The 27,755-nt window shown below is 39.3% G+C and overlaps 5 protein-coding genes across 5 annotated transcripts; 2 read left to right on the top strand and 3 right to left on the bottom strand.

Moving 5' to 3' along the window:
• Positions 1-478: 478 nt before the first annotated feature.
• Positions 479-1,237, top strand: LOC106383206 (B3 domain-containing protein REM9-like). Its single transcript, XM_013823333.1, has 3 exons — positions 479-508; positions 769-814; positions 918-1,237. The coding sequence occupies exons 1-3, from the start codon at positions 479-481 to the stop codon at positions 1,235-1,237; spliced, it is 396 nt and encodes a 131-aa protein (XP_013678787.1).
• Positions 1,238-2,744: 1,507 nt separating this feature from the next.
• Positions 2,745-4,727, bottom strand: LOC106387001 (pseudo histidine-containing phosphotransfer protein 6). The gene is made up of 5 exons (XM_013826832.3): positions 3,809-4,727; positions 3,587-3,717; positions 3,331-3,474; positions 3,134-3,206; positions 2,745-2,948 (listed from the first exon to the last, which is right to left on the bottom strand). Exons 1-5 carry the CDS (start codon positions 3,875-3,877, stop codon positions 2,901-2,903), a joined length of 465 nt encoding a protein of 154 aa, XP_013682286.1. The 5' UTR covers positions 3,878-4,727; the 3' UTR covers positions 2,745-2,900.
• Positions 4,728-7,098: 2,371 nt separating this feature from the next.
• On the bottom strand, positions 7,099-8,127 carry LOC106383207 (glutathione S-transferase T3-like). The gene is made up of 2 exons (XM_013823334.1): positions 7,693-8,127; positions 7,099-7,647 (listed from the first exon to the last, which is right to left on the bottom strand). Exons 1-2 carry the CDS (start codon positions 8,125-8,127, stop codon positions 7,099-7,101), a joined length of 984 nt encoding a protein of 327 aa, XP_013678788.1.
• A 10,534-nt stretch (positions 8,128-18,661) lies between these two features.
• Positions 18,662-20,321, top strand: LOC106383053 (protein TOO MANY MOUTHS-like). The gene has a single exon (XM_013823166.3). It carries the CDS (start codon positions 18,773-18,775, stop codon positions 20,249-20,251), a length of 1,479 nt encoding a protein of 492 aa, XP_013678620.1. The 5' UTR covers positions 18,662-18,772; the 3' UTR covers positions 20,252-20,321.
• Positions 20,322-22,225: 1,904 nt separating this feature from the next.
• Positions 22,226-26,865, bottom strand: LOC125588470. The gene is made up of 2 exons (XM_048759829.1): positions 26,257-26,865; positions 22,226-26,164 (listed from the first exon to the last, which is right to left on the bottom strand). The coding sequence occupies exons 1-2, from the start codon at positions 26,863-26,865 to the stop codon at positions 22,226-22,228; spliced, it is 4,548 nt and encodes a 1,515-aa protein (XP_048615786.1).
• Positions 26,866-27,755: the final 890 nt, after the last annotated feature.

Raw genomic sequence — 27,755 nt, 5'->3', positions numbered from 1 at the left:
AGCGTAATATAAGAACCGTCTCTTAACTTTTAACTAATAAAAATTAAGAACCGGCTCTTAAATAAAAGTTTTAATAGACGGTTCATAGTTTCTCTTAGTTAAAATTAAGAAACAGTTCTTATATTACGCTAAAAACCTCACCCTAAGAACCCCCGATAAACATGTCCTAAGAGCGTCCGCAACGGAGGTACATGCAGGGTCCTTGGCGTTTAATCATAGGTTAGGAAGATTATAATAATAGTTGTTTGGTTAATAGGAGTAAGGATTGATACGTTATTAAGGATTTTTAGGACTTGATCCTTAGGGTACGTGGCGTGTTTTGAATGGATGGAAGAGATTTCGGTTTGGTTACGCGTAAAACACTGGTCATTCTCGACCGAAGCAGAAAAAAAAAAGTCCCGACGAAGAAAGGCGATTGCTCTCTCGACGAAGCGAAGGCGAATCCCGCGACGATAGACGGCTATTCCCGCGGCGAACGATGGCGATTTGTCTCCGTCGACTGAACAAGGTAGATTCATCGATATATATTAGTTTGCATGTTCAATCGATATCGTTTCAACTTAGGGTTCGAACACAATTTGGGGGTTTGTTGCGTTTGTAATTAGGGTTTTAATTCGAATTTTGGGCTTTTTGCGTTTGTAAAAAATTGGTTTGAAGACGATACTGCTAGCATCGATTTCGGGTTCTTCTGGTTTGAAATTAGGATTTCAAAAGGAGTTGAGAATCAATTCAATACTGATATTGTTTACATTCGTTTCTTGTTTGCAGATGGCAAATCCACATGAACCTCATTTCTTTAAGCCGCTGCTTCCTGGTTTCCAAAGTGGCGTCGTAAGAACCTCACTCTCTCTATTTGTTTACATGCGTTTCTTGATTAGATGTATTTCTTGTTTGATTAACTTTGCCTTTTCTTGTAGACATACCACTTGCCTTCTTCTCAAAGCACATAGAAGGGAAGACGAACCAGAAAACATGGAAACTAAGATCAGACGCTTCAGATCAAACTTGGGAAGTGATACAAGAAGACATGACACTCACCAGAGGTTGGAAAGATTTCACCACAGCACATGACCTTCAAATCGGTGACCTTGTCATCTTCAAACACGCAGGAGACATGGTGTTTCATGTCACTCCTTTTGGTCCTAGCTGTTGTGAGATTCAGTATACACATCCTCACATCATCAAGGAAGAAGCCGACGCGGGTGATGCTGATGACAATGAGATTAGTAAGTCTTGACGTGGAAACTTGTTTTTTTTATTTCAGGAGGAACAGAGGCAATGTCTTCCGTCTCTTTAGCTTGTGTCTCTTTAGCTATGTATCTCGGACTTGTTTAGAGCTTCTATCCTCTTGTTTTCCTTGCTACAATGTACTTGTATGATCAGTTCAGTTTAGACTCAAGTTCTTGTGTTTCTCGAGTATCAACTTACTTTTATAAGTTTAAATCTTTTTCCTCTACTCTTGTAAGTTTAAATCTGTTTAGCTAACTACAATCTTGCTTCTCTTCATTCTCTTCTCTTTTATCTTTTGTTTAGTTAATCTCAATCTGTTTAGGATCTTCCCGCTCAAATTCACGAATGTGTGATCACACTTCTCACACACAATCGTTTTCTCTCTCAATCAAACTCTCAAAGAAGAAGAACAAGAAACACAAAAGAAGTACACACACAGAGTTAAACCGTCAAACTGAACCGGATGCCTCCTCTTCAATCTGACCGCTCAATTGACATAACCAGTCTTGGTTTAAGTTTAACCAACTGATTTAACATCACCAAAGCACTACAAACTACAATTTCAGTTTTAAAAACAAATTTCAATTTCAGTTTAAAAAAAAATTAATAATAATTGTTTTTCTATAAGGATCCATCTTCGGGAACACCATTGGACGACTATTTTTTATTCGAATCTTTAACTATTCAAACAAAAACCAAAAAAAAAAAATATTACTAAAATATTCTTAAGGATTCAATGGTGAGGTTCACCATTGCATATGCTCTAATAACTTCTTTTTAGAACTTCTCTCTCTCATCAATGTTTTCCTTTTTCTAACATTTTAAAGTTTGGATATCGCCCTCTATTCCACTAATGGAGGTTTTCTGAGATTGAAATATCTCTCGCGCTCTAAATATTATAAAATTGAATGAATTTAAAATATTAAGCAAACATTATGTATTTGTTTTACTTTTAATCTATATACAAAAGTCCATTAAAATCCAAGGAAAATGAATTCCAACAAAACTAAATCACAGGTGATTTACGTTCATTTTTTTTTGCTAAATGTGATTTACGTTCATTTTAAATTTCATCTAACAAATTGCTTTTCTTATCATCACCACCCTTACATATTAAGACAGACATGCATAGTTAGTAACCACAGGGTCCACGTTTGTTTACAGTCAACGACTATCTCAGATTCACTTTTTTTACTCTCAAGTAATAATAGTACTATGTATCTGTGTTTTCTTGTTTTACGCTTTATCTAGAAGAAACTTATCGTTTCATTGGACAACCTGAAATTTCAATACTGTTCAAATAATATGAAAGTTACGTGATTTGATGCTACTATATCTTATCTTTGTGGGACCCATTTTCTTCTTTTATCGTCCTCCACAGCCAAGTTTCTTTTTATAGTAGCTTTTTACGTTTTTTTTTTTTTTTTGAACTTGCTTTTTACGTTTTTTTACTTAGTTTTTTGTGTTTCTATAAGATGGGTGTAAGTGTAACAAATCTGGAAAACAAATACATAAAGCGATTGTAATTTGAATTTATGAAGAGAGTAGTAACAAACGATTAGAAAATAAAAGAAAAACTTGGCTAGCTTACGACAGTACATCACATCACACACTAATTTTATGTCACTAATTAATTATCGAAATTTTATGATAGAACGTAATTATAAAATCTACATTGGATATCTGACTCCTGCAGCTAATAGCCTCTGCTGCTCCAGCTGCAACCATATTCAGATCAAATCCAGCAAAATTAGTGTAACATCAATTTATTACCAAGATAATTTTTTTAGTAGCAGCCAAGATATATGTTTGCTTCATGTTTAATATATATATATATATATATATAAATATATAAATACGGTTGGAGGTTGGTATAGACTGTCGCGTGTAACTCATCAAGTACCTGGAAGAGTTCATGCATCATATTCTTGAGGTAATGATACTCATGCTCTACTACTTCCAGCCCTCTCAAGCACCTGAAGTTTCATGCATGATATTTTTCTTAAAAAAGAAGTCATTATATACCTATTTTTGTAAGTAATATGAACGCCATAAAAGAGTAATGTGTCGTGTTCAAAAAAAAAAGGGAGTAATGTGTACCCTGGGCGGTTGTTAAGCTCGGAAGCAGAGCGAAAGGCAACACAGACGTTACGAACCCTACGAGCACCAATGCTAGAACTGCTTCCTACCAACTGATTCAGATGCAATCCTATCTTCTTGTAGTCCGAGAATTCTCTATCCATCCTGTGTTCATTCATTTGTATATATTCATCTACATATTCTTGGACCTAATAGTTTTGAACACGCAATATTTTTCTTCAAAGGGAAAAAAAGAGAGACAGATCATGGAACTAACAGCAATAATCTAAGGCTGCGGAGTAGCTTCTCGGATTCGTCAAAGTAGATATTAATGACATCGTACACAAAGGTTGGTGAAGTTTCATCTTGAAGCTGTTGCAGCTGCAAGAACTGCTCGTCCAGCACTCCCTTTTAAGTGGAACCAACATATATATACATTATTACATTAAATACATCATACAATGTGAATGGAGAGATAATTTTATATAGTAAGTTAAACCTGATGGAAAAGGGAGGTTAGAAGGCGGTTGATGTCGGCTTGAAGCCGGTCCACACCCAACCCCAACATCCACAACGGCACACCCGTCTTGTTCGGTTTTCCGGTACAGATATTTCTTCTCTTTATTACCGGGAAGGGCTTACTTTAACTCCTTCCTAGAGGGCTTAAGTTTTGATAAGACTTTGCGTTTCCTGAGGTGTATTTATACATGTGCTGAAGTGAGGTGACCCGCTTTCTATTCAAACTTGTAAAGAGACAGTCAGCCAGGTTACCTTTCTCCCACTTTTAGCGTGATCAACATTTCCTTCTTCTTTTTTTAATTAAATTAGTTCTTAGTGTAAATATAAATTACACGCGTGTGTGAAAATAAGGTTAGTGGAAGAAAGGGGTAAGTTTCGAGGAGGGTGTGGGGAATAAACGGGACCGTCCCAGAGACGTGTGTACCTGTAGTTGAGTCACCGGTTACACCCCTGCCAGTTACCCCGCGTGACACTGCCAATTGCGGCGTTCTTTCTCCCGACAACCACCTGTAACCGGTCAGACCAGGTTACACCTCCCGCAGCCTCTAGGTTATCTCTGCCCTAAATCGACTACCTTTTTTAAACCTTCAATCAAGAACTTGTAGGTTCCTTTATTTACTTTTTACCGTATCTTTTAAAATAAAACAAATTAATCTAAAATGTTTCTTTATCTATGATTTTTAATCTCAATCGACCGAGTACTGACGAATACAAATCTAACATTTATAAGTTATTCTATTATAATCATATAACTGATATGTATTATGAGAGTTTTAATATCTGATATTCTGATTATAATTTATAGCATAAATTATACACTCTTGAGTCTTAACACTGGAAAATAATATTATACTAAAAGTGTTTAAAATGAGGGCATGCATTAGACCAACTTTATCCTAAATACCCTAATGGGTCTCTTAAATTATTTTTAATAGTATTTAATAAAATTAATTTTGGTAAGACAGTTGATTAAGAACCTTGAAACTTTTTTCCCCCTCCATTGCAAGTCTCTTATTTAATGTTTTTTTAAAAAAAAATATTAAACATTTTTTTATTAAAATTTAATTTTTTTTTTATTACATAAAACATAATAAAATATTACATTGTAAACATAGATTTTTAAATTAAAACATGAAAACAAAGATCAGTAAAACAAATGAGAATATTTGAAAGAAACATCTGAGCTCAGTGGTTGTCTTCATCACGTCCAAATTTAAACCATACATGTTCAACTAAATCATCTTTCAGTTGTTGATGCATATGTCTATCATGAATTCTAGTTCGAACATCCATCATATTGGCGATATTTGTAGGCATATCTGTAGAGAAATCGAGATCGACATGTGAACTTCCATTGTCTTCTGCTTGTTGGAACTCCAAGGGATCAAACTGACTGTATCCATCTCGTTCGTCTTCTACTATCATACTATGGAGTATGATACATGCTCGCATAATCTTCCCAATTTTGACTTTATCCCAAAAAATGCTGGATTTTTAACAATGGCAAAGCGAGCTTGCAAGACTCCAAAAGCACGCTCGACATCCTTTCGGACAGCTTCTTGACGTCGAACAAATAAAACTGCTTTCGGCCCTTGTGGTAGTTGAATAGATTGGATAAAAGTTGCCCATTTCGGATAAATATCATCGGTGAGATAGTAAGTCAAATGATATTCTCTTCCATTGACATAGTAAGTGACTTCCGGAGTATGACCATTTATTATGTCATCAAAAACAGGTGAGCGATCAAGAACATTGATATCGTTTAAGGTACCTGGAAGTCCGAAAAACGCGTGTCATATCCAGAGATCGTATGAAGCAACTGCCTCTAAAACGATTGTTGGTTTACCCGAACCACGAGAATATTGCCCTTTCCAAGCGGTGGGACAATTTTTCCACTCCCAATGCATACAATCGATGCTTCCTATCATTCCGGGAAATCCACGATACTCTCCAACATCAAGTAGACGTTGAAGATGAGCCGGTGTTGGTCTTCTTAGGTACTCATCGCCAAACAAATATATAATTCCTTCCATGAAATTTTCCACGCATAACCGAGTTGTTTTTTCACCGAGCCGGAGGTATTCGTCGACCGCATCAGCCGCATAACCATATGCCAAGACACGAATGGCTGCAATACACTTTTGAAGGGGAGAGAGACTAATCCTTCCGAGACCATCTTGCTTTTCCTTAAAATATTGAACTTCGTTGGAGAGACGATCAACAATGCGCATAAACAATGGCTTGTTCATTCTAAAACGTCGTCGAAAGAAATTTTCAGGATACGTTGGAGTATCACTGAAATAATCATTCCATAAACGAATATGCACTTTCTCACGATTTCTTTCGATATACGCTCGTTTTTTTTCTTTTCTTTCTTCGTTCTTCTTGATCACGATGAATGGTAAAATTCTCAAAGGCTTGATCAAAATATTGATCAAAGAGCTCATCAAATGCATCATCAAAAGATTCATCTAAAGTATTTTGAGAAGAAGAAGCCATATATGGTGATTAAAGAGATGGCTTTAAGAGAAAAAAGATAAGATGGTTTTGGTGTTTAAAAAGATAAGATGGTTTTGGTGTTTAAAAAGATAAAGATGGTTTTGGTGTTTACGAGAGAAGTGTATCTTGGTTGTTTGGCATTACGATAGATGGTTTGATGCTTTGTTGTTTGATGGACAGAAGATGAGTTTGTTGTTGTTATGTTTGAAGAGAGGAGATGCCTTTGTTTTTGCGATGGATATAGAGAGAAGATGGGTTTGTTGTTGTTGTTGTTGTTATGAATAGAGAAGATGCATTTAGCAAACATAAATGTATAATACAATGCATATAGACACATGGTCTGTGACATACAAAGCCACTAGTCAGTGATCCTCCCACAACAAGACATCTCTCTTGACAGTAACAGACACATAAAGACACATACAAACACATACAGTTTACTCGACTTGACACTGCCAGACATCTCTCTGTCGACTCCGTGACTCGCTTCAGTCCAAGGCAACCATCATGCACTCTGTCACGCAAGCATCCTGACCAAGACAAAGACAAACATTCTCATTAGCATGATAATATAAAGAGACAAGAACAATAAAATCCGAGAGACAAAGACAAACATTCACATTAACTTAAAATTTTTTATATCATCACTAACCACACCATTACAAGAACTAGACCGAGACTTAAACTTAAGAAATAGACCAGGAACAAGAACAATAAAATCCGAGAATTAAAAATTAAGGACCAAACGGGGAGCAAGAACAATCACAAGACCTAATTAGACAGCAACAACTCATTAATTAACTTTTTCTTCAGAGCTCCTTCATCATCATCTAGAGGTTCTTGTTTTATCATGAGCCTGTCCAGAAGCTTCATCTTCGACAGCTTTTCCTTAATAACCAAATCTTCTTGCTTGATTCTCCACATTTTCTGAAACTCATCAAGCTCTTTCCCATCACCGAGTTGTTTCTTCCCACGGGCTTTTGCAGCCTTAACACCAGGGGGTCGAGTCGTTCCTTCATCAGCTAGAGAGCAAGCTGAGTATGAACCGTTATCTAACTTCTTCCTTTTGGAATCTCTTTGAGAGCAAGCCGAAGAAAGATCAGACCACTTCTGGTCATGTCTAAGCTCTTTCCAAGCATGTTCTAATGTCAACTTCTTTTTGTAGTTGTTGAAGAAGATTTCGTGGGCATGTTTGAGAACATCAGTCTCATTTTGTCCACTGGTTTTCTCACGAGTTGCTGCTTCAAAAGCTCCACAAAACTTGCCCGACCACTTCTGGTCATGTCTAAGCTCTTTCCAAGCATGTTCTAATGTCAACTTCTATTTTTAGTTGTTGAAGAAGATTTCATGGGCATGTTTGAGAACATCAGTCTCGTTTTGTCCACTGGTTTTCTCACGAGTTGCTGCTTCAAAAGCTCCACAAAACTTGCCCACCAAGTCGTTGATCTTGTACCACATTTGCTTACACTGTGATGACTCTCTTCTGTCACACTCATCGATCTTAGGACTAGCCGAGTAGTAGGCTGCTATCCTTTTCCAAAAATCAACCGACCATTGCTCATTCCCTACGACAGGGTCTTTACTGGTGTTTAACCAGGCGCTGATGAGGACATTGACATCTGTTGGAGTCCACGTGCGTCGTCCTCTACTCTCCGCAGGACTGTCTGGTTCGAAGTTTGAACCTTTAGTTGCTTGCGTCCCAAATAAAGGAATAGGGGAGAATTCTAAATCGATGCCAGTATCTTGTTGACTTTGAAGAAGATCAACAAAATTTAAATTCCTATATGGATTGGAATCCATATCTGAATTTGTCTAAGAAGAAGAGAGAAAGAGAAAGAGAGAAGAAGGAAAACGAGTTTGATATAGAAAGAGCGAAGAAGGACTCTGTTTAATAGAAGAGAGAAAGCGTTTAACGCTTTGATCAGTTCCACAACCACATGGACTTGACATTTAGCTAACTCATTTATCTAACATTCATTGCTATCTAACTCATTAATCACACTTCAACTTTTAACTATCGGTTTGACATTTATCTAACTCATTTCAATTCTAACTAACTGCTATCTACCTAATTTATATCTAACCAGATTGGCAATCAAATAATTCCAGTTCACATTCACAATCAATTCACAGTTCAAATTTATCTAACCTGAAATAGCTTGCCTCTTCATCTGTCCAAACCACAGACCTCTTCTTCGAAGAAACTCCAACTCTCTTTATCCGTCCATCTGAAAAGGAAACGCAAGAAACATAATCAACACTAGAACGATTCAGACACAAGAAAGATTAAGAAACAAATACTGAGACATCATCTCTTGAATCAGTAGACATAAACAAACACAAGAACTGATCGACTTAATCAAAGACATAGACATAAACTATCCAAGATTGATATATTGAGACACCTTGATTAATCATCTCTTCAATCACGAGACACAAACAAACACAAGCAACGCATGAGACGCATGAATAATTATAAAGTGATCGATATAAACAAACACAGAGACATAAACTATCGCAAGAATGATTAACAAACAGAGATAGAGACATAACTGAGTTGAATCAAGAGACATAAACAAACACAAGAGACGCATGCAACACAACAAACGAATCAATATAACAACGAATGATTCAGACATAGAAGGAAAAAAACTTAGCTTTTACTTTCGGTTTGGTTTCGTCGAGGATAGCCACGGGCCGGAGAGAGAGGTGGAGTGAAGCTTGATCTACGTGAGCCGTCGTGGAGAGCAAGAGATACTCGGAGTCGTCGAGGAGATCGAGAGGGAGGCGGAATCGTCGAAGAGAGCGACGGAGACGCGGATTCGGCGACGAGATCGAGAGAGAGAGAGAGAGAGAGGCGGAATCGTCGAGGAGAGCGAGGGAGACGCGGATTCGTCTACCAGAGGCGACGATTCCACCGATAGAGACTCCAGCTGATGCCGTCGACAAGGAGATATCATCATCGCGGAGAGATCACTGTTTCGCCTTCGGTTTCGCCTCGAAAGAAAGAGAGAAGACGAGACGGTTGTGAAAGAGAGAGATGTTGAATGAATGACACGTGTCCCTTGAAACTCCGTCTCTAGCGCTCTTGATTAAGAGATGTTTTCACCTTAATTAGCTAAAAAAAAAAATTAATCAAAAACACCTAAAAACGTGGATTAGGAAACCGGGATAAAGATGCTCTTAATTTCTGATGAGACTGTAAAAGAAAAGCCCACACTCTATTGCTCCCTCGTATGAAGAGCGGTTTTCCCACTAACTTTGCAGTGAGTGTTCGCTATTCTCCATGCTTCAAATTCAATCCATCCTTTTCTAATCCTAAAAAGGCTTCTCCCTTTCTCGATCAAATAAATATAAATTGTATATTTTTCTTAGAAACTGCATAAGAGGACAAGAAACACAACACAACACAGAAACATGCGTGAATTGTTTCCCCCAAAGAAGGTAAATGGAGCAGTAGTTAATTAAACACCAACAATTAGAAGTCCTTTCAATATGTCGGTATGACAGGAAAATGTCTGTAACATACAAATAGCAATCAACAATTGTCGTATGATGAGATGGTTTGGTCAATATTCTAAAGTTTAAACATGAAAGAATGATGGAATAATTGAATCCCGACATATATGTTTTGTTGACCAAAATATGCTACGTTATTCCATATAGTGTACTCAACCAAATTAGTAAGGTGAGTTTTTTTTTTTTGACCTGATTTTAATTAGTAAGGTGAGTTTTTCTCATAATTTAGGGTAATGGATGTTTTTGCATAGATATACATATATAACACATGACATATGAATATCAACAGAAAAATATGGCACGTATAAATATGGCTCTAATCATCCTTCTTAATGAGTGTCCGTTTGAACCAAAAAGTATATAATTATAGAGTGTAGCGATAATTAACAAAGAATGATATTAGAACATAGGTACATATTTCTCCAAAAAAAAAGGATATTAGAATAGAAAAAAGCGTGCTCATAAGTAATTATTGTGACCTAGTGTATAATCAATAGATGAAAACATATAATAGTGTAACTGGAGTCGCATTTTCGAGAAAATGCAAGTAGGAATACTGAAAAGAAGCAAAGGGCGTGCTTGGAAACGGAACAAACAAGTATAAATATATATACACTTTTTTCAGGCTATCAGAGTGAGTAATAAAAGTGGAGCGCATAATGAGTGTAGGCTTTTCAAGTTTATATTACCGATTAAGACTAGTACTAAACTAGATATACCAAAAATATCAAAGAAATTGTCTTATTCGTATGCCATACTTGTTTGCGCCCCGTGCTCGAGTACCCTAGTAGTTAGTTACTCTATCCTTTCGATATTATTACATAATTCGTATGATTGTTTTTTTATTGACTAAATTTTCGTATGATTGTTTTGATCTTTTTGTTTTACAAAAATTCTAAATGATGCAAAATCCTGTCTAGATAGCGTTTCTCCCAAGCAACAAGCTCGTCATTTCTCCCTTTGATTCCGAACAAACATCATTTTCCTTACGGGATACATAAATGTCAACATTCGTATGATGTGAAAGTAATACACAAAGCGGAAATGAAAGTGTGAATGTAGTTCTTCTAAATTGGTTTTTTTTTATCAGAATGCAATAATACAATGAGAGAAGAGGAAATTAGGAGTTCCAGATGGCGGATTGAGACTCATGACCATTTATTCTTCAGCCTTTGAATTTCAAAGGATGTGTAGGATAAGATAATATAGCATATTGGATCTGGCAAAACCCAACTCCTAGACCTAGACCGTGACATCTTGCTCTTACTACAGCCATCGGCAAGCTCTTCCTCCAGCTTCTATCTATCTGATTTGAAGAGAACGAAATGCTTAATTAACATTCATGACGAACTCATCTCCCAGCTACCATCCGATTTCTCTTCTTCTGCCAGCCTTAGGTGAACCGTCACTCCTCAAATTGTATTATGCTTATACTAGAGGAACCTCATACCATGAATGGAATTGCTCTGTGTCACTTACAAATTATCATTGTTTTTACCTTATTATTTCCTTGTTCCTTGTTTTTCTTTTCTATTTGTATTCTTTATGTTAGCAATAAATTATATTCTTACCACATGCAAAAGTCAAAAAATAATATGCTAAATCTAAGGGTTGATTTAAATTTGAGTTTGGTTTGGTTTGTTTAGTTATAAGAAAACTTCAACCAAAATCAACCGAAATTAATTTGGTTTGATTTGATTTGTATTCGGTTTGGTTTGGATTGTTGTATGTTATGTTTAGTTAAATTGAAACGATTTTAATTATTTTCTAGCTTATTTAAGAAAATATAATTTACACAACCTAAACAAATCATCATTTAATCACTTAATCATTAGCTTCTTAATATTTGTAAAAACATCACAATAAAAAAGTAATCTAATAATTTTATATCATTTTCTTCAAACATAGTATAACTATCATAGTGTTACGAAAGTAAACAAAAGCAGCGCCGAAATGTTTGAATATATAAAAGATGTGGGGCCCGCTGTACTACTTGCACAGTAAATCCTACTTCTATATAAACGATCGAATCGATCGTTTATAAATTCATTCATTCACTCTTCTCTCTCTATAATAAACTCATTCTATCAGTGTTATAAATCCTACGGGTATAAATTTTGCCCTTATTTAAATTCCCGCGATACAATAAAATTCCAGTTATTTTCATAACACGTTATCAGCACGATCACTCTGCGATTCGGTAAAATTTATTTGTATCATTTATACCCTGTTATAATGGTCGGTATACCGCCTCTACTATTATTTATATCATGTTATAATGGTCGGAATACCGCCTATATTATTTACTAGTAATTTAATTTATTTATTGGTCGGCCGAGCCGCCTTATATTCTGTTTATTATTTATTGGTCGGCCGAGCCGCCTTATATTCTGTTTATTATTTATTGGTCGGCCGAGCCGCCTTATATTCTGTTTATTATTAATTGGTCGGCCGAGCCGCCGTATAATTTATTTATTACTCTGCATTGATCGGCTGAGCCGTCGCATGATTTGTTGTCATAACATAAATATTTCATTGCCATAATTTTTACTTTTATGAAATTTTATAGATTTGATTGACCGTTTAATACGATATTTTCAGACTGATTTTTAGTGCACTCGATTTAACCCCAACGGTCACAAAGAAATTTTTTCAAAATTTCCCCTTTCTCCAACGGTCATGAACAGTAATTTTCATCTATAAATACAACTCATTTTCACTCCATTTCTCATCCAAAACATTTCATCTTCTCTCAAATATATTCAAATCGCTCTCCTCCGATTTTTCATTTCAAGAAAGATGATTCGCGCACTTTTGTTTTTATGTGCCATTTTTATTTGTGTTTCTATTTATGGTTTATCCGTTGGAGAATTTACTCCAAGAGAATTTAGGATGAATATCGGTTTACTTTTCTTTACATCGCTTCTCCTTGTAATTGCTTGCATGATTAATGTAAACGGTTTCTTTTAATATGAATAATATTCTAATAATTTTTATTTATGTTCTTTAGAAATACAAATGGCAAAAATCGAGAAACTTCAGTTTCCGGCATTGGAAGTAACTGGGACAAACTACACGGCATGGGTTACAAACATGGAGCTTCATCTAGATTCCGAGAAAATACTCGAAACAATAAGAGAAGGCAATATATCAACCTCTCATGAAAAGGCTAAGGCCGTGATATTTCTGAGAAGGCATCTAGATGAAAATCTTACGCATGATTATGCGAGAACCAAAGATCCCTTAGATCTTTGGAAAGCTCTGAAGGAGAGGTTTGATAACCAAAAGAAAATTACTCTCCCCCATGCACTCGATGAGTGGAAAAATCTACGATTTCAAGATTTTGAAAAAGTGGAAACGTACAATTCCGCTATATTGAGAATAGCGGCGCAATTAGATTATTGCGGTAAGCCTGTCTCGGAAGCAGAAATGCTCGAGAAAACTTACCAAACGTTCCACAAAAATCATTATGTTCTACAAGAACAATATAGAAATTGTGGGTATACGAGGTTCTCTGAACTCGCTGTGGCGCTTATAATAGCGGAGAGAAATAATGAACTCCTCATTAAAAACCACAATGCCCGACCCACGGGAACCAAAGCATTTCCTGAGGTAAATGCAACGGATATAAAAAATCCGGAAAAAGAAAATTATTCCTATCGTGGGCGTGGTCGTGGCCGTGGTCACAATCGTGGTTTTGGTCGTGGTCGTGGTTATCGATTTAACCGCAACCATGAAAGGAGTAACAACCCAAGAGGAAGGGGATCCAACACATGGAATCGATCTGATCGGGTAAAGGGAAAAGAAACCCAAGAAAACCCTACTCATAAAAATGAGAACGTCTGTTACAGATGTGGATCGAAGGGACACTGGTCTCAAGTATGTCGAACTCCTCGGCAATTATGCCAATTGTACCAAGAATCTATTAAAGGCAAGGCAAAGGAAGTAAATCTCAATGAACACCTTGTGGGTACAACATCGACATACCTTGAATCCTCTGACTTTATGGGAGATTTCGACGAGGCCACTCATCAAAATAATTGAAGTGCTTGTACTGATCAAGCTTAATAATGCCTAGTGATGCCATAAAATATTATGTATTTCAAATTCAAAATAATGTTGTATTTCAAAATATCTAATGTATAATTATTGTGTACTTGTTTTTGATGCATAATATGTTTACTTATGAAAGTTTATTTTCTTTATTGATATTAACTGTGTGTTACAGAAATGGATAAGAAAGCAAATGGAACAACAACTAAACAAATTGGTAGAGAAGTTTGCATACCAGATAGTGGCACAACGCACACTATACTGAAGGATAAGAGATATTTCTCTACTTTAAAGTCAGTAAAAATGACTATAAACACAATATCAGGTCCTACAGACCTGATCGAAGGAATTGGCAAGGCGAACTTTATGTTGCCTAATGGAACAAAGTTTTCCATAGATAATGCCTTATATTCTCCAAATTCTAAGAGAAATTTGTTGAGTTTCAAAGATATATACCGTCAAGGGTATAACACTCAGTCTGCAACTGAGAATGGAAAGAAGTATTTGTATATAACTTCTGAAAAATCAGGCAAAGGCCTTGTACTGGAAAAATTTCCAGAACTTCCTTCTGGATTGCATCACACTTATATTGATGCTATAGAATCACATCTTGTGATAAAAAGAAATCCAGAAGATGTTACATTATGGCATGATCGCCTTGGTCATCCAGGCACTACAATGATGCGAAAAATCATTGAAAGCTCACATGGTCATTCAATAAAAACCCAAGATATATACCAAAGTAATAAAATGACATGTGATGCGTGTGCTCTTGGGAAATTAATCATAAGACCATCACCAACCAAAATTGACAAAGAATCACCAAAGTTTTTGGAAAGAATCCAAGGTGATATTTGTGGACCAATACATCCACCGTGTGGACCATTCTACTACTTTATGGTATTAATCGATGCATCGAGTAGATGGTCACATGTTTGTTTTTTATCATCTCGAAATATGGCATTTGCGAGATTTCTAACTCAGATAATCAAATTAAGAGCACAGTTCTCAGATTATCCAATTAAAAGAGTTAGATTAGATAACGCTGGTGAATTCACATCCCAAGCTTTTAATGATTATTGTATGGTATCAGGGATTGAAGTAGAGCATTCTGTTGCTCATGTTCATACACAAAATGGTTTGGCAGAATCATTAATTAAACGGCTGCAACTAATTGCAAGGCCATTGATCATGAGATCAAAACTCCCAACCTCTGTATGGGGACATGCTATTTTGCATGCAGAAGCACTAATTCGGATAAGACCAAGTGCATACCATAGATATTCCCCATTACAGTTAGCATTTGGAAAAGAACCAAATATCTCTCATCTAAAAATCTTTGGTTGTGCGGTTTATATTCCAATAGCACCACCGCAACGTACAAAGATGGGACCGCAAAGACGGTTGGGAATATATATTGGCTATGATTCTCCATCAATAATAAGATACCTAGAACCACAAACTGGTGATGTGTTTACGGCACGATTTGCCGATTGTCATTTCAATGAGAAAGAATTCCCAACTCTAGGGGGAGACAATAAACAAGTAGGAAAAGAGATCAAATGGAGTGTACCATCGTTATTACACCTTGATCCTCCTACGAAACAGTCAGAACTAGAAGTTCGACGTATCATGCATTTACAAAATATAGCAAATCAGCTACCTGATGCATTTGCTGATACCAAAATGGTAACTAAATCACATATACCCGCTGCAAATACTCCTGCTCGTATTGAAATACCACAAAATGGTGGAACGGCAGTTGATACACGTGAATCAGGAACACGTTTAAAGCGCGGTAGACCTATTGGTTCAAAGGATAAACTTCCTAGAAAACGTAAGGAATGTGAAAAGCATGATACTCCCAAAATAGCGGAAAATATTTTGGAAGAAGCGAATTGTGAATCGAACGACAATATAGAGCATCATGAATCTGATGGAAATCACGAGATTTCTATCAATTACATCCATAATGGAAAGATATGGAAACGAAATGAGATGGATGATATTGATGACGTTTTCTCATACCTTTTAGCAAAGGAAATAAATGAAGAAAACGAAGATCCAGAACCAAAGTCTGTATATGAATGTCAAAAGAGACATGACTGGATAAAATGGAAAGATGCAATTCAAGTCGAATTAGATTCGCTTAACAAACGAAATGTATTCGGACCTATTGTGCTCACACCCAAAGATGTAAAACCAGTTGGGTACAAATGGGTGTTTGTCCGAAAAAGAAATGAGAAAAACGAGATTACAAGATACAAAGCTCGTCTCGTAGCCCAAGGTTTCTCTCAAAGGCCAGGAATTGATTATGAGGAAACTTATTCTCCTGTTATGGACGCAATCACATTTAGATTCCTGATGAGCCTAGCGGCCAATGAAAATTTAGAAATGCGTCTCATGGATGTCGTTACGGCATATTTATATGGATCATTAGATACTGATATCTATATGAGAATCCCAGATGGATTTAAAATGCCAGAAATGTTAAGTTCCAAACCTAAAGAGTTATGTGCAATAAAATTGCAAAGATCATTATATGGGTTAAAACAATCTGGACGAATGTGGTATAATCGTCTCAGCGAACACTTAACAAAAGAAGGATACACGAATGATCCTATATGCCCTTGTGTTTTCATAAAGAAAACAACATCCGGATTTGTGATAATCGCGGTGTACGTTGATGATCTTAATATTATTGGAACTCAAAACGAAATCCAAAAGGCATCAAACTATCTGAAAGGAGAATTTGAGATGAAAGATCTCGGGCAGACAAAATATTGTCTAGGATTACAAATTGAGCATTCTCGAAAGGGTATATTTGTACACCAGTCTACATATACCAAACGAGTATTGAAACGCTTTAACATGGATAAAGCAACTCCTCTTAGCACCCCGATGGTCGTTAGATCACTTAATGTTGAAAATGATCCGTTTCGACCATCTGAGGAAAATGAAGAAATACTTGGTCCTGAAACTCCATACTTAAGTGCAATTGGAGCTCTTATGTATCTTGCAAATTGTACTCGACCTGACATATCTTTTGCCATTAATCTTTTAGCGAGATTCAGTTCGTCTCCTACGCGAAGACATTGGAATGGAATTAAACATGTCTTTCGTTACCTTCAAGGAACAACTGATTTAGGCTTGTTTTATCCTAAAAGTTCAAAAGGTCAAATGATTGGTTTTGCAGATGCAGGTTATTTGTCAGATCCACACAAAGCTCGATCCCAGACAGGATATGTTTTTACAATTGGAGGCACCGCCATATCTTGGCGTTCTCAGAAGCAGACACTTGTTGCTACTTCTTCAAATCACGCTGAGATCATTGCACTCCATGAAGCAAGTAGAGAATGTGTATGGCTAAGATCAATAAGCCGACACATCTGTTCAAGCAGTGGGATTGACGAAAATACGGAGCCAACTATTCTGTATGAAGATAACGCGGCATGTGTTGCTCAAACGAAGGAAGGATATATCAAAAGCGATAGAACCAAACATATACCTCCTAAGTTCTTCTCATACACTCAAGAGCTCGAGAAGAATAAAGAGATTGAAGTAAGATATGTTCGATCATGCGACAATGCAGCTGACCTCTTCACAAAATCACTCCCTACCTCGGTATTCAGAAAACACATCCATAACATTGGGATGCGTCATCAGAAGGATCTATGACTGCTTATTCGAGGGGGAGCTTACGTAGTTGTACTCTTTTTACCTTACTATGGTTTTTCCCATTGGGTTTTCCTGGAAAGGTTTTTAACGAGGCAACAAAGACGTTAAGCGAGAGCGGATAGTGACACCGGCCCCCAAGGGGGAGTGTTACGAAAGTAAACAAAAGCAGCGCCGAAATGTTTGAATATATAAAAGATGTGGGGCCCGCTGTACTATTTGCACAGTAAATCCTACTTCTATATAAACGATCGAATCGATCGTTTATAAATTCATTCATTCACTCTTCTCTCTCTATAATAAACTCATTCTATCAGTGTTATAAATCCTACGGGTATAAATTTTGCCCTTATTTAAATTCCCGCGATACAATAAAATTCCAGTTATTTTCATAACACATAGGTATTTTTTGGTTCCGAAGATAGTGTAGGAAAGTTATGGGTATTTTATTCTTAATAGTATTTTTGTATTTACATGTTAAAACTATGTTTAGTTGTTTAGATTAAATAATTAAATATTTTAAATTTTAATATTATTAGTATATTTAGTTAATTTGATTAAATGCTATTCAATTTTTCAGTTTACCAAACTGTTTGAGTTGATAAAAACTATAACCGAATGGTTAGAACCTAGAGATTAATTTGGTTTGAGTTATGTTCCAACGAGGAAAATCTCTTTGGGGCTTTGGGCCTCCAGGACTTCGGTTCAGTTTGGTTTGATTCTGTTATTTAATCCACTTCTAGCTAAATCTAAAGATTTATATCCAAAAATTGAATAATATAATCTAAAACTCATTAAATGTTTTCTTTTAATAAAGTCCTTATGATTGTTTGTTGAAATTAAAACTGATTCGTGAATGTTGAAAAAAAAAAAAAAAAACTGATTCGTGAAAAAGAATAGGGTCTCGGCCCAATAGAAAAAAACTTACCCAAACGAGCTAAAGAGAATTAGGGTAAAACCCACCCGTTTACGAAACGGGTTGAATCCAGATCACACTCAAGGTGAATATCTCGTGAAACCAATAAATGCAGGAAGCGAAGATCATAAATTTCATTCCTAGAGTTATCCCGTGATAGCCATAATGACATAGTGAACGTTTTTATTGCCATCCAACTTTTTAAAAAATTTAATGTCGATATATACACACACACAGACAGTTTGAATCCGGAACCAAACAACAACAACAACAACAACAACAATGGCACATTATGGTCTCTACTGCCATATGCTCCTTGTGTTCTCTATGATATGTCCATTTATCAATTCTTTCACCGTTATCACCTCCTACACGGTGGCGCCGTCTGCACTGATCGACGGACCACAAACAGGATTCACGATGACTAACGACGGCGCACACACAGAGCCCGACGAGCAAGATGCTGTCTACGACATAATGCGTGCCACCGGCAACGACTGGGCCGCCGCAATTCCAGACGTGTGTCGAGGCAGATGGCACGGGATCGAGTGTATGCCTGATCATGATAACGTCTACCACGTTGTCTCTCTGTCGTTCGGAGCTCTCTCAGACGACACGGCGTTCCCGACTTGTGACCCGAAACGCTCTTACATCTCGGAGTCCCTCACCAGACTTAAACACCTCAGAGCGTTGTTCTTTTATCGCTGTTTGAGCCGGGCCCCACAGCAGATACCTTCGTTTCTGGGCCGCTTGGGCTCTAGTTTGCAGACACTCGTTTTGAGGGAGAACGGCCTGTTCGGTTCAATCCCTAACGAATTGGGCAATCTCACCAATTTGAAAGTACTTGATCTGCATAAAAACAACCTCAACGGTTCCATTCCCTTGTCGCTTAACCGGTTATCCGGTTTGAGATCACTTGATCTGAGCGTGAACCGTTTGACTGGTTCGATTCCCGGTTTGCTTCTACCGGATCTGAACGTTCTGGACTTGAACCATAATTTGTTAACCGGACCGGTCCCAGCTACACTCTCTACCTGTGGTTCGTTGATCAAAATTGATCTTAGCCATAACCGAGTCACTGGTCCTATCCCCGACTCCATTAACCGGCTCAACCAACTAGTGCTTCTGGATTTGAGCTATAACCGGTTATCAGGTCCGTTCCCGTCTTCTCTCCAAGGGCTAAACTCACTTCAAGCTTTGGTGCTCAAAGGGAATACAAACTTCGCATCAGCTATTCCAGAAAACGTGTTCAAAGGGCTCAAGAACTTGATGATTCTGGTTCTCTCGAATATGAATCTCCATGGCTCAATACCGGGATCTTTGACTCGGTTAACCAGTCTCCGTGTCCTTCATCTGGAGGGCAACAACTTGACCGGGTCGATTCCTATGGAGTTTCGGGGCGTGAAGGATCTAAGCGAGCTGAGGCTAAACGATAACCGTCTGACGGGGCCAGTACCGTTCGAGAGAGACATAGTGTGGAGGATGAGGAGAAAGCTGAGGCTGTATAACAATGCCGGTTTGTGCGTTAACAGTGAGAGTAACTTGGATGATGTCTTCGGTTCAAGTGTGGGGTTGTGTGAAGGAGAAACGAAGAGACCTGGTCCTTCCGGTACGGTCCAGCATCTATCTGGAGCAGGTGGCGGCAATGTCACTGCGGACAGAGCTACGTACGTGTCAAGCGGTTCCAAGTCATTGGGCTTCTTTGGTCTATCTGCATTTCTTGTTGTGCTCAATTTCGCGTATATGCTACTCTCTTGTTAGGCAAGGGATTTAAAACAAACCTGCTGTAAATATATCCTATCCAAGTTACAAGAAAGTTGCCTTCCTACCTCTCAAGATTTCAAATAGCATTTTAGTTTTGAAAGACAAGTTTCTTTGACATTCCATGAGCGATTGTGTACACATAAAAGATTTAGGAGAAGCTCTACTGGCAAAAGATGTCATAGAGTTGGGGGATATTACAATCTTACCACACACAATAATCAATCACCGGCACAGCTTATTCGATTCATGGACAAGTTGGTGCGTAACAGAATCTCTACGCTTACCGGTAGGGGGTACACATTTTGACAAATCAATGTCAAAGTGGTTTCAGTCACAAGAGTAAAAGGATACTCTGTGTTTTGGTGCGTAAGTTATGTGCCCATAGGCGATAGCCCATTGCCGGTTAAAATTTTTAACTATTTGTTGGATTTTTTTTCCCTATTGATAAATCTCAGTAAAGTAACTTCTAAGGCACGGCCACGCTCAGGTTCTTACAGGTCATGTTTCACGTTTAAGAAATCCCCTAGGCATGACTGATAAGATATCTGTACGTGGGTCCTAATATAGGACGTGCTAATAGTCTCTTTGTCATGTATGCTCTGTAGCATCAAAAGGTGAAGAGCGCTGTGCATTACAGTAACGTGCACTATCTGTCAAAACAGTAAAAACGTAAAGGAAGTGGGATTTTGGTGACTAGAGTTGATGTCACTGTTAGAGTAGAGCACATAGTCACATGGTCAAGTCCCTCTCCTTCAACTCTTTATGTCATTTTTTGTTTTGTTTTTCCCCTCGAATCAGAAAAAAGAAGAGAAAGATGTGGATGAAATAAGCAGAGGAGATCTTGGTAAGATAGTCCTCCCAAGATTTGGTGTCCTTCTTTGTCTCTTTTGAAATTAACCGCACGACAGATATTTGTGAGGTACTCACTCCTTTGTCTTTCGTTTTCAAACTTCACCATCTTTTACAATTGCTTTTGAATATTTTAACTCTTTCTTTAGCTGTTTTGCAACGAAGTAAAACTGAAAGATCCTGAAAAAATCCCCCTAACCAATGAGATGTCTCTTAGAGCATCAACGTCAATAAGTTTCTCAAGGTGAGTTTCTTGTGATTATTTATTAATATTTTTGAGTAATTGAATTATATAATTGAATTTTAATTTTAGAAAATGGGTGTACTACTCAAAATGTGTTTTTTGGTGAGAACCCCTCTTAGAGACCACCACAAATGTCCTTCTTTTATTAAAATATTATTATGATTCATCATAAAATTTACAAAATAATTTAATATAGATTATCTTAAATTACTTATTTATATTATAAAATATTTTTTCATTGTTCGTAGCCTTGTTCGGGAACGCGCTAGGCGTTAGTCGGGCGGTCGGGTTGGGCCTAGCGCCTAAAGAAAAAATCGGGGATTAATCGGAAATTATGCGGGGCGAAATTTTTAGATGGTTTACTATGTTATAAAACATGTTAATTTTTAATTGTGTATAACACCAATACATTTTCATGTTTAAGATTGTATAAAACACACAAATAGAATATATAAACTTAATATAGTGTAATTTTCATCAAAATTACGAATATAAATGATATTTATAAAATTTTAGATCAAATAAACAATAAATATATAATTTAAAAAAGAAAATAGATTAGGCGGCCGCCTAGGCAGCTAGGCGGTCATTTAGGTGGTCTAGGCGAAAAAAATCGGATATCTGATTTGGCATAAATCGATAGCCGATTTTTAGAACAGGGTTTTGTAGTGATAGTGGACAAATCGGTTGCAAATCATATATTTATTTTATCATTACATATTTTCATAAGAATATAATTGTTTGATTTTTTTTTGAAGGTCTGTTCTTTTTTTGAAACACATATTTCGATTGATAAAGAAATTAGTTGGGAGCAGTTAAGACATCACCAACAACCAAAGGTTCAGGAGCTTTCAAAGCATCCTTTGCCAAGCAGTCCGCTAACATATTTTTCTCTCTAGGAATCCAAGAGAAAAAACAAACTCAAACACAGAAGCATATGAGAGAATATCAGAAACCAAACTATAGAGTTCAGTTGTGGATGATTCAGGCTTTACTGCCTTGATAAGCAGAGCAGAGTCAGACTCGAAAGCGACCTTCTTCAGCCCCAAGCTTGCGCAGGTACGGACAGCTTCCCGTAGGGCTAATCCTTCCGCCGATAAGGACGAGACAACGCATTTGGTAGTCTTCATGAAAGAGCGATTTCCGGTTGTCGAGAGGATGATCCATCCCAAGCCCGCTTCGTTTGAAACAGAGGCCCATGCTGCATCTGAGCGAATTACCACCGTGTCCCGAGGGTTCAGCGCAGGAAGAATTGGGCGTTTCAGGCCAACAGTACTTTCCTTCTTCACTTCAGTACTCCATTCTCGTGCTAGGACAATAGCCGTTGTCAAGGTGTCCTCCGGCGAAGCAGAGTGGCCCTCGAAGACAAATTTGTTCCGAGCTTTCCAAAGAGACCATAAGATCCAAGGAACCAGTGTGCTCGAAGTGATACCTGCAGGGGGAAGACATTTAAGGGCGCAGAGGCCATCCCAGCTGTTCATTAAATCTATTATTCCACTAACATCCATATCAGTCATGAGAGGAGCTAAACTCCAGACTCGTTGCGCGAAGGGACATTGGAATAGGAGATGAATAATAGATTCCGAGCAGCCGCATCGTTTACAAGCGGGGTCAGCAGGAACGTGTCTGTCTAAGAGCCTTTCTCCCACCGGGATAGCTCCCTTGAGAAGCCTCCATGAGAAAAGTTTAATCTTTGGGGCACAAGTCAGATTCCAGACACTTCTTTTCCACTGAAAACCGAGGTTGTTTTGTGCTATTTCTCCGTTTTCCTCTTGATTGACCGCCGTATAATACCCCGATTTTGTAGAGTAAGTTCCCGACCTTGTTCCTAGCCACACTTGCTTATATGGAGCCCCCTTCAGGCTTGGATTGATGCTTAGTATTTTCTCCTCGTAGGCTGGAAGTAAGAGCTTGATTTTAGGTACATCCCATTCTCCCGTCCCAACGTTTATGAGGTCCGCGACAGTAAGATCTTGGTGTGCTTCATTTGGCGGTCCCATTGGTCTCTGTTGACAAGTAAGGCTCAGCCAGGGGTCGTTCCATATGCTGATGGAGTCTCCATTGCCCACAATCCATCCTAGGTTCTTAAGTAAGAGGTCTCTGCCCTTGAGGATTCCCCGCCACCCATGCGACATAGTTGAAGTTTCCTCGGCTTGTAGGATGTTGGAGTCTTGATAGTACTTTCCAAAAAGTACTCTTCCTAGGAGACAGTTGGGGTTTTGGAGAAGCCTCCACCCAATCTTTGCTAGCAGTGCAATGTTGAAGTTCTGGAACTCTCGCATCCCTAGTCCGCCAATAGCTTTCGGTTTTGCTATACTGTCCCAAGCCACCCAAGCCATCTTTCTCTCATTTTCATTTTGATCCCACCAGTAGCGTGTAACTGCAGACTGGAGGCGTTTACACAGCGAGACAGGCATTAAGAAGGATGACATGTGATAAGAGGGGATCGCAGATAGAACGCTCTGAAGCATTACGAGTTTCCCTGCAGCAGATAGGAATTTGTTTTTCCAGCCTCTCGACTTCTGCTTTATCCTGTCCACCACAGATGAAAAGAGATGCCTCTTCCGGCGTCCGAAAAACTCGGGGAGTCCTAAGTACTTTCCAACTCCACCTTCTTTCTCCATTTGCAGTTCTCTTCTGATCATTGTCTTTAACGAGGCAGAGGCCTTACTAGAAAATGTGATAGCCGATTTTTCCTTGCTTATCAACTGGCCCGAAGCTTTCTCATACTTGTCTAGTATAGACTTGAGAGCTACACAATTCTCCTTGTTAGCTTGGAGGAAGAACATTGTATCGTCCGCAAAGAAGAGGTGAGTTAGTCTAGGACTTCCTCTAGCCACTCGCAAGCCTTGGAGTGACCCTTCTTCTTGGGCTCTGTTACATAATCCCGAGAGGACCTCGCTACACATGATAAATATATAGGGAGAAAGAGGGTCGCCTTGACGGAGACCTCTACTCGGTACTACCTTCCCTCTAGGCAAGCCGTTAATGAGGAAGGAGTATGTAACAGATGTGATACACTGCATTATGCATCTAATCAAATCGCTGTGGAAGCCCAACCGCTCGAGCACCAGCGCAACAAATTCCCATTCGAGCCGGTCATATGCCTTGCTCATGTCCGTCTTAACCGCCATAGCACACCTCTGCTCCGCTTTGGACGTTTTGAGATAGTGGAGGACTTCATGAGTAACTAGGACATTGTCTCCAATGGCTCTTCCCGGGACAAAAGCAGATTGATTCTCGGATATCAGCTTCTCCATCAGGGGCTGTAGTCTTCTTGTGAGGATTTTGGAGTATATCTTGTAGTACACGTTACACAGCGCGATAGGTCGATAATACGAGACCTTTTGCGGTTGGGAGATCTTTGGGATGAGCCGTATGTGAGTGTCGTTTATTCGCTCCGGCAGAGACTCCCCCATGAAGAAAGCCTGAATCTCCCTGATAATATCCGGGCTAATCTGCTCCCAATGAGTGTGGAAGAAACCCGCTGAGAAACCATCTGGCCCCGGGGCTTTTTCCGCATGAATGGAGAAAGCTGCATCCCTGATCTCTCTTGCCGTCGGGATAGCAGTGAGGGCCTGGTTGTCCTCTTCAGAGACAATCGGATGGAGAGCTTGTTTCACTGTCTCTTCTCTGTCACCAGGCTGAGAAGCAAACAAATTCTGGAAATAGTCCCCGATGGCCGAGACAATCTCTTCCTCCTTATATACCATATGACCGTCTTCTCGTTCAATCACCGAGAAGTTATTGGCTCTTTTACGCGACTTGGTGATAGCATGGAAGTAGCCTGTATTACGATCCCCCAGTTTCAGCCATAGCAAGCGACTCCGCTGCCGCCAGTACTCCTCTTCTGCCAAATAAGCCGCATTGAGAGTCTCGGATATGTTCTGTATCAGAACGGTGCTGTTGTCCGGACTGGATAGGGCCGCATTCAGTTCCTGCTTCTTCTCTTGTATGACTCGTTGACTATTACGTTGCTGAGTTTTGTTCCAGGCCGAAATGGCACTCCGCGTCGAACTGAGCTTATCACTGACCGACGTATTGGACGTCGCACGCCAAGAGTTAGCTATAACTCGCTTTGCTTCTTCATTTTTGCACAGCCTGCGGTCATAACGGAACATCCCACGTCTTCTGCGGTTCCCTCTATCAAAGAAAGAGATTAGAGGCATGTGATCGGAGCTTTCGAAGCCAAGGTACTCGCACCTAGCCGTCGGGAAACATTCTGCCCATTGCGTGTTAGCCATCGCTCTATCCAATCTACATCGAACTAGGTGGTCACCTCTCTTTCCCCTCCAAGAAAGGAAGTCTCCCGAGTGTTGGAGATCAAACAGATCACCTTCAGAGAAGAAAGTGCGGAGGTCGGAATAGGAGCCCTCAGGTCTTACCACGCCCCCATCCTTTTCTTCGTCGCAGATTATATCATTGAAGTCCCCGGTTATAAACCAGGGCTCGTCATGGCCTGAGGCTTTCTCTAGAAGTCGATCCCATAAGAGATTCCTCTCATTTCGAATCGTACTTCCATGAACAAATGAGGAGTAAAAAGATTTTCCTTCATAAGAAACGATTGTGTCAATTACATTTGTGGTAGCTTCAAGCACCTGAAGGTTTAGTTCACGTTTCCAAAACAGTCCTAAGCCTCCTGCCCCATGTCCTGTTGGGGAGACCAAGTGGTGGCAGTCATATTGCACTCGTATATGTTCCAGCTTCTTTAGCACAACATCATCGGGATTTTTGGATTCCATGATGAAGATAATATCAGGATCATACTTCTTAGATATATCTCCTAGGCGTCGAACTGTCCGGGGATTCCCTAACCCCTGACAGTTCCAGCTTAAAATCGCTAAGGAGCGGGGTTGGATGGAATCCGAAAATCCATCCGACGCCTCGTAGACTTTGGTATCAAGTTGACCAGTGGTACATTCTCCGATGCTGAAGCTGCTGGGTCCTGGTACCTTCCGGCTCTAGAATTGTCACCCGTCCTGGCTCTGTTTGTCTTGCTAGCTTTTGCGGTCTGACCAATCTTTTGTATTGTACTCCTTCGAACAGGGGACGGCTTTGATTTCAGGACTTTCCGCTTGCTAGTTGATGTCCCTGTAGGTAGGGTGGCATTATCTACGCACTTGTTTTTCCCAGGGGGGCGTCCTGGTTTCCTTTTCCCCGCTATAGGAGCGCTAGGGGCTCCTCCCTCAGTGCATGTGCCCAGACAAGGGCCCAGCCTTAGAGTCATTGGTAATCTTCCAATGTTTCCAGCATTAAGCGTTTCAACTGTAGCCTCAGGAGTGTGCTCTATGGGCGGAGTTGCGGTGCCTAGTCGGAGAGTAGCAGGGTGTCTTTCCCGGGCCGTGGAGTTAGGGTGTGTTGAGAGTATCCCTGAGATATCAGTGTGATAGTGAGGATCAGGTCCGAGACGTTGGGTAGCCGGAATTCTTTCGGGTGAATCCTCGGGCGGAGGTACACTTTTGCCAGCAGAGCTTGCATTCTGAGATGCACGTACCATCATCAGGGCATTTTCCTCCATCTGTCCTTGTTCCTCTGCTTGCCTTACTCGTTCCAGTCTTGCTTCTCTCTCAGTTGGGTCTGCACATTTCGTATATTGCAGCAGAACATCTCTCACCTCTTCCCTTGCTACATTTAGAGTTTTCTGTGGAACCGGTGGTCGAACTAGTTCTCGGGGAGACCCCCTCTCTGGTTCCACATGGAGATTCTTGGAAGCACTAGAGCCAGTGTCCTTTGTCTCAGGTACTGGCTTCTGGACCTCTCTGTAATAGCTTCTCCCCGGAGGGAGGGGGGGTGGCGGTGAGTAGTAGGTTCCAGAGGGGTGCGTGAGTATCTTTCATAACCACCTTGTGAGCGTTCTCTTTCATGGTAGGAACGACGGTGGGAGCTACTCTCCTGCCACGAGCTTGTCTGAGTTTTATATGGTCTATGTGCTGCAGCTCTATTGTCTTTTGTTGGTCTCCTGTCGGAATCTTTTCGATGAGTTGATGCAGAAGATTGGATCGGAGCGTTGTAGTTGTGATTCCTTTCTCTGATCTTACTATCATTATGGCCTGTGGCAGAGAAGAGGAAAGGCGCGTTGTCTTTCTGTTCACGTACAGAGCCAGAGTCCTGGCCAGAGTGATGTTTAGAGTTGCCTTTAACGCCCTCTTGGGAGGCCATAAGCGCTTTTGATTCCGCTCTGGCCACCAAACATTCTTTCAGTTCATGGTCCAGTCGGAGGCATCTCGTACAGTGCTTGTCTAGGCGCTCATACACCAGAGTTGTGGTGACCTCATCTCTGTTTGGGAATTCTACAACAGACTTTTTTATCAGAGGAAGTAGACCATTGACATGTACCCGCATCCTCGCTGTGAGTGATGAGATTTCAGCTTTCTCGTAGAGGCCAATATCCTGGCCAATGCATTTGAG

This window comes from Brassica napus, chromosome C6 (genome assembly GCF_020379485.1).
Source record: "Brassica napus cultivar Da-Ae chromosome C6, Da-Ae, whole genome shotgun sequence".
NCBI lineage: Eukaryota > Viridiplantae > Streptophyta > Magnoliopsida > Brassicales > Brassicaceae > Brassica > Brassica napus.
The sequence above is the reverse complement of the archived record's forward strand: the minus strand, read 5'-3'. Positions and strand labels throughout refer to the sequence as shown.